Source organism: Pteropus vampyrus, unplaced genomic scaffold (genome assembly GCF_000151845.1).
Source record: "Pteropus vampyrus isolate Shadow unplaced genomic scaffold, Pvam_2.0 Scaffold56, whole genome shotgun sequence".
In the NCBI taxonomy this organism is placed as follows: domain Eukaryota; kingdom Metazoa; phylum Chordata; class Mammalia; order Chiroptera; family Pteropodidae; genus Pteropus; species Pteropus vampyrus.
In genome coordinates, this window is record NW_011888837.1 from 5,532,895 (window position 1) to 5,543,225 (window position 10,331).

The 10,331-nt window shown below is 30.8% G+C and overlaps 1 protein-coding gene across 3 annotated transcripts in view; it reads right to left on the reverse strand.

Annotated features, from left to right (window-relative positions):
- CNOT6L (CCR4-NOT transcription complex subunit 6 like) overlaps positions 1-10,331 on the reverse strand; it is a 99,670-nt gene that overhangs the window by 36,249 nt on the left and 53,090 nt on the right. For all 3 annotated transcript variants that reach the window (XM_011360581.2, XM_023530885.1, XM_023530886.1), the window contains one exon: positions 9,378-9,467. In XM_011360581.2, the coding sequence (XP_011358883.1) occupies positions 9,378-9,467 (90 nt within the window). The remainder of the gene's footprint in view (positions 1-9,377; positions 9,468-10,331) is intronic.

Genomic DNA, 10,331 nt, shown 5'->3' on the forward strand with positions numbered 1-10,331 from the left:
ATGCCCTCGAGGTGCATCAATATTGTTGCAAATGACAAGAGTAATATTCCATTACATATATACACAATTTCTGTACCTATTCATCCATCGATAGATACTTAGGTTGTTTTCATATCTTGGCTGTTGTAAAAAATACTACAATGAACATAAAAGTACATATATCATTCAAAGTTAATGTTTTCATTTTCTTTGGGAAAATATCCAGAAGTGGAATTGCTGTAACATATGGTAGTTCTACTGTTATTTTTTTGAGGAACCTCCATACTGTTTTCCATAGTGGGTTCACCAAAATACATTCCCACCACAGTGCACAAGGGTTCCCTTTGCTCACACCCAGGCCAACACTTGTTATTTCTTGTCTTTTTAATAATAGCCATTCTAACAGGTGTGAGGTAATATCTCATTGTGGTTTTGATTTGCATTTCCCTGATGATTAATGATACTGAGCATCTTTTCATGTACCTGTATGTCTTCTTTGGAAAAATATATATTCAGATTTTTCTGTCTATTTTTAATTATATATGTGTGTGTGTGTCTATTTGCTATTGTATAAGTTTTTAAATATTTTTTGAATATTGGTCCCTTATCAGATATATCATTTGTAAATATTTTCTCTCATTCAGTAGGTTACCTTTTCACTTTCTTGATGGATTCCTTTGCTATGCAGAGGTTTTTGGTACTTATTTTTGCTTTTGTTGCTTTGGTGTCAGATTAAAAAATCCATCAGCAAGACCTATGTCAAAGAATTTACTGCCTATGTTTTCTCCTAGGAGTTTTATGGTTTCAGGAAGTCTTATGTTCAAAGTCTATAATCCATTTAGAGTTTATTTGTGTGTACAGTATAAAACAGTGATTGAGTTTCATTCCTTTACATGTGGCTGTACAGTTTTAGCAACACCATTTATCAAAGAGACTGTCCTTTCCCATTGTGAATTTTTTGTCACAAATTAATTGACCTATGCGTAGACTGATTTCTGGGTTCTCTGTTCTGCTGATCTATATATCAGTTTTAATGCCACTATCATTCTGTTTTAATTACTACAGCATTGTAATATGGTTCAAAATCAGGGAATGTGATACTTCCAGCTTTGTTCTTCTTTCTCAAGATTGCTTTGGTTATTTGGAGTTTTTGTGGTGTGGTTCCATACAAATTTTGTGATTATTTGTTATAGTTCTTTGAAAAATGCCACTGTAATTTTTGTTAAGGTTTTCGTTGAATGTGTAGATCCCTCTGGGTAGTATGGACATTTTAGTAATATTGATTCTTCCAATCAATGAGCAGGAAATAATCTTCTAGCTATTTGTGTCTTCAATTTCTTTCATTAATGTCTTGTAGTTTTCACTAAATAGGTCTTTTGCTTCCTTGGTTAAATTTATTCCTAAGTATTTTAATTTTCTGATTCAATTATAAATAGAATTGTTTTATTTCTTCCTGATACTTTATTTGTGTACAGAAATGCAAGAGATTTCTGTGTATTGGTTTTGTAACCTGCAACTTTACTGAATTTATTTATTGGTTCTAACAGGTTTTTGACCAAATTTTCAGGGTTTTCTAGATATTATGTCATCTGTAAATACTGATAGTTTTGCTTCTTCCTTTTCAACCTGGATGCCTTTTATTTCTTTTTCTTGTCTAACTGCTCTGGCTAGAATTTCCAATACTATGTCAAACAGAAGTGGCGAAAGTGGGCATTCTTGTCTTGTTGCTGATCTTGGAGGAAATGCTTTCAGATTTTCACTACAAAATATAATATTAGCTGTGGGATTGTCACTATGGCCTTTATTATGCTGAGGTAAGCTCCCTCTATATTTACTTTGTTGAGTTTTTTTTATCATATATGAATGCTGAATTTTGTCAAATGCTTTTTCTACATCTACTGAGATGATATGATTTTTATCCTTCATTTTGTTAATGTGGCATATCATCAACACTGACTGATTTGTGAATGGTGAACCCTAGGACAAATCATACTTGGTCATGATGTATGATCTTTTTTAATATATCACTGAATTCAGTTTGCTAGTATTTTGTTGAGAATTTTTTCATTTCTGTTCATCAAGGATATAGGCCAGCAATTTTCTCTTCTTGTCACATCTTTGGCAGTTTTTGCATTAGGGCGATGCTGATCACATAAAATAAGTTTGGAAGAGTTACCCACTCTTTTATTTCATGGGAAGCTTTGAGATGAATTGTTACTAAATCTTTGAATGCTTAGTAGCATTCAACAGTGAAGCCATCTGGTCCAAGACTTTTGTTTGTTGGGAAGTTTTTCATTACTGATTCAATCTCTTACTAGTAATCTGTTCAGATTTTCTATTTCATTATAATTAACTATTGATGGATTATATGTTTCTGGGAATTTATTTCTTCTAGGTTGTCTAGTTTGTTAGCATGTAATTGTTCAGAGTAGTCTCTTATGATCCTTGAAATGTAATTATTAACAGATATGTATTTATTACCATTTTGTTAATTTTTTTACTGGCTGTTTTTGTAAATTTTCTCTGTTCCTTTCTTCTTTTGCTCTCTTCCTTTGTGGTTTAATGATTTTCTTTAATGTTACCCTTATACTGCTTTCTCTTTATCCTTTCTATTTTTACTATAGGATTTTCCTTTGTGGTTACCATGAGGCTTACATGTAACAACTTATATCTATAAAAAGTCTATTTTAAGTTGATAACAACTTAAATTTAATCCCATTCTAAAAATACATTTTTTCCTAAAAATGAAACTACAATGCCAGTGATATGACAAAGAACAGAAATACAGTTACATGGGCTACCATAAAATAAAATATATAAATACTGTTTAATCATATGAATATATATGGTCCTAGATACAGTACTAGAATTTGGATCAAAATTGAAGATAAATCTACCCTCATTATGAATAAAAAAGAGAAAGCAATTAACATCCTAATACATGGCTCAGCATCATATCTAAAATATAATAAAAATACGTATCTCATTTTTATCTCCTATATATGCTATAGTAGGTGCTAACCAACCCTGCAACCAGTTCTGGAGCCACCAGGAATAAACAGGGGAAAAAATAAATGAAATGAAACCAAGAAAAGCCTCATTTCTGTGGCCAATGGAGCAGAAAAAGAGAATCCCAACAGGGACTAGGTGAGACACCCACACTCGGTGGCAGTGGTTATCCAATACTGTTGGTGCCAATTTTTAGCGGAGTCCAAGAGAACCAACCCACCTCACACCTCGGAGTGGCCATCAGCACTTGGCCTGGTTTGCCCATAGTAAGGGTGTCGCCTGAGCTTTAGAATCCATATGCTAAACCTAAACTGGGAAACTGCCTGCTAAAATTGAGATTTTAAAAGGATTAAGAGTCATTTAACATAACCTTAAAAATATCCAGGGTGCAACTAAAAATCACTGGTCATTCTGAAGACTAGGAAAATGACAATTTATGTGAGAAAAGACTATCAACAGACACCATCACAGAGATAATTCAGATGTTGAAATTACCTGACAGAGATTTTAGAGCTACCATCACAAAACTGCTTCAAGTAATTATAAATTCTCTTGAAACAAATGAAAAGCAAAACAAAAACAAAACCCAGAAAACTCCAGCAAAGAAAGTTAAAATATATTTTTTTAAAAAGAACCAAATAGAAATTATTGGACTGAAAAGTATAATAACCAAAATAACAACTCGCTGGAAGGGCACAATAATCAGGTAAAGATAACGAAAGATAAAAGGACTGAATATGAAAACCAACAGAATTTATTAATTATGAACAATAAGAAGAAAATAAACTAAAAAATGTGAACAGAGTTTGAGATACCTGTGGGACTATAACAAAAGCTCTAAGATTCATATCATCAGAGTTCAGAAAGAGAGGAGAAAGAATGTAGACTTAAAAAGTACTCTTAAGAGTCAATGACTAAAAATTCCCAAATTTAGTAAATGACATATACCTATAAATTCAAGAAGGTGAGCAAACTTCAAGTAGAATAAACCCGAATAAATCCACACCAAGACATGTTATAATTAAACTGCTGAATACTAAAGACAAAGAATCTCAAAAACATCAGAGAGAAATGACACATTACCTATAAGAGAACAATGGGTTTCTTTTCTGAAACCATGGCAGCCAGAGGAATTGGCACAACATTTTCAAGTGCTGAAAGAAAAGAAATGTCAACCACAAATTCTACATCCAGCAAAACTATCCTTTAGAAATCAAGGCGAAATAAAGCTGTCATCAAAGAAAAATTAAGAGATTTTGTTGCTAGCAGACCTGCCTTAAAGAATGGCTAAAGGAAGCTGTCTAAACAGAAAGAAAAAAATAACAGAAGAATAAAAACATCAAAAGGAAAAAATGAGGAATGAGTAAAATTAGGGGTAAATATAATAGATTATCCTTTTCCACATGAACTTAAAACATACCTGATGGTTAAAGCAAAAATTTTAACAACACATGTGTGGCACTCAGTGTAGGCAGAGTAAACACTAGAGACAATTATATTTAAAAGTGGGGAGGATAAAGTAACATAAATGGAAGTAAGGCATCAATAATTCACTTAATGTGACAAAACACCATTATCAGCTGACTGTGCTAAGTATGTATATTGTAATATCAATAGCAACCACTAAGAAAACTATCTAAGACAATATATTCAAAAACAGCATTAAAAAAAATGGTCCTAAAAATATGTTTAAATAGCCCACAGGAAACCAAGAAAAGATAACAAAGGAAGGAGAAACAAAATAAACAGAAAACAAGTAATAAAACAGTAGATTTTAGTTCTACATATTTATAATTACTTTAAATGTCAATACACAAATTATAAATAAGAGTGAAATCTTGGTGGAGTAGGAAAAAACATGACACATGACTCAGCTATATGCTGTCTACAAGAAACTCATTTCAAATACAATACAGTAAAGCTGAAAGAAGATGGAAGAAGATATACCATGCTAACATTAAACAAAAAATCAGAGCAGTTATATTAACAGCAATAAAGTATACTTAAGAGCAAAGAAAATACTAGGAACAATGAAGGTCATTACATAATGATAGAAGGATCAATCCACCAAGAAGATGTAGCAATCCTAAATATGTATACACCAAACACAGCTTCAAAATATAAACTTTAGCAAATTTAAAAGAACTGAAATTATATAGAATGTGTTTTCCAAGTGGTCCCAAGCTAGAATCAAACAAGAATAAAAGAAAGACTCCAGGAAATTAAACAACACATTTCTAAATAATCCATGAGTCAAAAAGTCTCAAAGAAAATTTAAAAAATTACATTAAACAAAATGAAAATGAAAACACAGCACATCAACATTTATAGGATGCAACTAAAATAGACTCGCAAGGGAAACTTATAATTCTACATGTGTACATTAAAAAGAAGAAAGATCTCAAATCAACAATTTGTTCTTACTCTGAACAAGGAAAAAAAAACAAAACAAAACAACCCCAAAGCAAGAAGACAAAAGAAAATACTAAGATATAGGGAAACAGAAAGGTTATGCATAAAAGAACAGAAAAAATGTAAACTCTAACCCAAAGTGAACTCATGTAGCTATATTTTTTGTGCAGCTATACCAATGTCAAAGTAATAAGAACAGCATAACAATAAAAGTTTCAAATAACCAGAAAGATGAAACACAAAAATATAACCTCAATATATGTACTTAAAAGATTCTAAGAGCTACAAAAAGAAATAAACAAATCTACAAAGTGGGAGATTTTAATACGGTTCTATCAGTAATAAAAACAAAGTAATCATTAAATATATAAAACACATTTAAACAATTAATAAACTTTAATATATAAAGAATGCATCGCCAAACAACTATAGAATGCACATTCTGTTTAAGTGCACACTTAACATTTATAAATATTATGCATGTGCTGGGTACTAAATAACACATTTCAAAAATTTAAATCAAAACCAATCAGAGTACATCCTCTGACCACAATGGAATTAAGCTAGGAATCAATGATAAAGAAAACTAGCAAAACTCCCCTGGAAATAAGGAAAGAAACTTCTAAGTGATTCACCAGTCGAAGAAGAAATGATGCGAACCATTAGAAAATATGCTGAACTGAGTGACAGTAAAAATAATACAAATTAAAACTTGTGGGATACAGCTGAAAGCCATGTTTAGAGGGAGATTTATAAATACTCTGGAGAAAAAGTCTGAAAGTTAATAATTTAGGTATTAAAAAATCAGAAAAAGAGCAGGAAAAAAAAAAAAAAAGAAAGCAAAAGATACTGAAAAAAACCGTGTAACAAGACCAACAAAGCTATAAACTTCTTTTTCCAAGAAAGTATTGATAAATCCCTGGGCAAGTCTATGCATGAAGTAAGAGAGATGGCATAAATAACTAATATCTGGAAGGGGAAAGAGAGATCACTATACATAAAACAGGCATTAAAACATCATAAAAAGATATTCTGAATCTTAATGTCAATACTTTTGAAGATTTAGATAAAATGGGAAACTTAGCAAAAAACAAATTTCATAAGTTGATAGAAAAATGGAACAGTACTATAGTTACTAAAGAAATTAAATCAGTAATTAAAAACTTCCTACAAAGAACCCCCAGGCTCTGATGTATGCTACCAAACATTTAAGAAAGAGAAAGAACACGAAGATTAAATAAACTCTTCCAAATAACAGAAAATGAGAAAGTATTTCTCAATAAATCTTATGAGGCTGATATAATCTTTATATCAAAACTTGACAAGGATATTGAAGAAAGAAAAATTCTTCACAATCTCAAACTCACATGCAAAAAAATCCAAAGTAAAATATTAGCTAACTGAACACAAGAATATGTTAAAAGGATAATAATATATTGTAACCTACTTGGGTTTATTCCAGGAATACAGAGGTGGTATAACAATCAATGCTTTTACTGAATTAACAAAATAAAGGACAAAAATTATAAACTCATATCTATAGAGAAAAAGTATTTGATAAAATTCAATATTTATTCATATTAAAAAATAAAAAAATTTCCTAGGAAACAAGAAATAGAAGAAAAAATCCTTAATCTGATAAACGTTATCTATATAAAAACTACAGTAAACATTGTACTTAATCATGAATTATTAAAAGCTAATAAATTATAAAATTAGACAAGGATGCCCATTATCACCACTTTTAGTTAGCATTTTACTGGTGCTCTTAGTAAGTACAATAAAGCAAGAAAAGAAATAAAAGATGTAAGAATTAGAGAGTAATAAAAGTGTCATTATTTGCAAATTACACTGTTATATAAATTGAAATAAAAATATATCAGGATTAAAAAGAGTTTACTAAAGTGGCTGAACATATATTTACCAAGAGCATTTAGCAAATGTTCAGCAAGGTGGCTAAATAACAATAAATATACAAAACTCAACTGTAGTCCATAAATCAGCAATAAACATTAAGATTATTTTCAAAAAGACTGTTAAGAGTATCAAAACAGTCAATACCTAGAATAAATGTAATTTAAAAATGCGCAAAATTTTTAAAAACTGCACAGAAACCTAAAACTCAATATTGAGAGAAATTAAAGGCACAATAAATGAAAAAGTATTCTACTTTGTTACATTAGAAGATCAAGTGTGGTTAACATGCCAATTCTTTCTAAAGCAATCTATAGATTCAACATATTTCCAATCAAAATTCCTACATTTGGGGGAGAGAAGAATTAGAAAAGGTAATTCCAACAATTTTAATAAATATACAAAGTAAAAAAGCATGGAGTCAAAACAAGCCAAGACTAGAATCAAATCAAGGAGAAATTCTACTGGATCTTAAGACGTTTTATACAGCTACCATATCAAACACTGTTTTACTGCCACAAAGACTATTGGAAAAGAATACAGAATCCAGAAACAGACCCATACACACATTGATGATATATGACAAAAGATGGCACTAAAAACCAGTAATAAAAATCAGTCTTTTCAATAAATAGTTCAGGGTCAATTTAATACAAATGTGGAAAAGTTATGAAATTTACTCTTGAATTATACACACTTCAATGCCAGGAAGATTATAGCTCTAAAAAAAAGACGTTTTTGGATAACATAGAAGAACACATTCATGAGCTTGAGGTAGGGAAAAATTCTTAACGATGACACAAAAGCAGTATTATAATAGAGAAGATCAACAAATTCAAGTATGTTATAATTTGTTCTATTCATCAAAAGACAAATCAAGAGAGTGAAAAAGCAAACAATACCATGGGAGAAGGTATTTACAACATATATAATCAGCAAATGGCTTTTATTTAAAACATATGAAAAGCTCCTTAATACAAACACCACACACATGCCATATAGCTGGGTCAACTAGCTATGCCTCTACAGGCATGAGAGATTTAATTTTAAAGCAAGAAGGCAGTAGTATACACATACTATGTATACAGCTTAATTAAACTGCTACATAGTCTTAATTTCTTACTAAAAGGACCTCTCTAATAAGTTTATCTCTTTCCCATCAATCGACTTTTAGTCTTTTTAGCCCAAAGTTGGTTAGATAATATTAATTTGGTTTTACTTTACTGTAAATCTTACTATTTAAAATTTAGTATGTAGGTGTCTTCTATCTTGGAGAAAATTTTTTAAAGCATAGCGAAAATATTATGATGATGGCCTCTATGCTGGAATCTAGATTTTTCTAGCTCTGTTTCAGGATTCTGTATTTTAGAAAGACATTATTTAAAAAAAAAAAACAACAACAACAACCTGAATTTAGTAGCATATCTACACTTTTACCCATATTTTGAGTGCTTAAAGCAAAAAAGTGTTTTAAGTCAAATACTTAATAGCCTTCTTATATATAAAGGAAGTCCATTTGGGATACAACTATTTTAGTCGGACAAATCTGGTGTTCTTATTAAAATTGTGGTTACAAAATTTCCACAAACATGTAGTGAATCAAATTAGTCACTTAATTCATGAAAAACATGTGCAATATGTGGGTTCTCCATAATCTGCATAAAATTCAAACAATTGATAACTATGTATCTTTGTGATTAAGAACAAGGCAATCTTGGGTTCACAGCTCAGCATTAATTAGCTGTGTAACTTGGGTAAATTGCTTTATTCTCTGAATCTCAGAATTTGCCTGTACAATGCCAGTAAAAATTCTTATCTCCTAGGTTCTCAGAAAGACTAAATGAGATAATGTAACTAAAGCTCCTTACATATTGCTTGGTAAATAGAAAGCACTCAGTATATGAAAAGAAGAATGTCCCACTACCATAGGATATACTAATTAGTGCAAGGAACTCCAAACCTATAAGCAGTTGTATAAAAAATGGTCAGATGGTCTTAAGCATCATGTGACATATTAGCTAACAGTAATATCTGTAGTTTACTGGTTTGTCATTAATAGTTACCTGCAAGATTGTCTAGCATGAAGTTCAGTAGCTTTCGGGTTCCATCTGGGTCCTGGTATAAATTGAGAATATCCTGTGATAAAGGATTGCCTAAAGCAGAAGACAAAAATAAAATCTTTAAGACTTACAACAGCAAGACTAGACAAATGTACACAATAAAAAATAATAACTTTCTATAGTGAATTTTACTGTATTTAATCTGAACACAAATTTAAAGAAATTATATGAATGTAACCCATTTCCCATCTAGAGAAAAAAAGTGTAGCTTGCTGCCAGCGTTAATTTAGTTTTACATAAACACACTCTTTGAGGCTGAAGCAAATCTGACTGGTTTTCAATGTGAAAAAAATATGAAAACTGTTCTTGGAGTTATTTCTAAACAGAATTTATCTCTAATCCTAATGTAACAGAAATGCATATATAAATCAGATTCATCAAATGAATCTCTGGCTAACAATTGTTCAAAAATGATATTAACATCACTCATAGAAATGCTACATTTTCTAGGATTTGATATTTTTAGTGATCGAGAATTGCTATATTTTGTAAATGGAAATACCACTACTAAAAATGGAATGCTATAAATAAAATGATGTCATTTGTTTCCAAAGACTATTGATATACTAGAGAGATGTGAAAATAAGGAAAAAGTGAGATATTTCGTGGCACACTTTGGGGGTAAGGTTAGAACTATAATCCGCAAGTTATCTTGGGGTAAACAACTGCAGCTGCAAGTGCCTCCAGAGAGTATTCTCAGGGCAAACGGGAAATGTGTTATACAGTCTCTGGGAAAACCCAAAGATGGCAGAAAAGATAAAATAAGGACACTAGAGGAAATTTTAGATTCTAATACACAGTTACCATAAATAGTAAACACAACCTAACTCTTAACCAGGAAAGAGAGGTTAAAGAGAGAAGTGAAGGAGGCAATACTTGGAATTAAAAAAAAAAAAA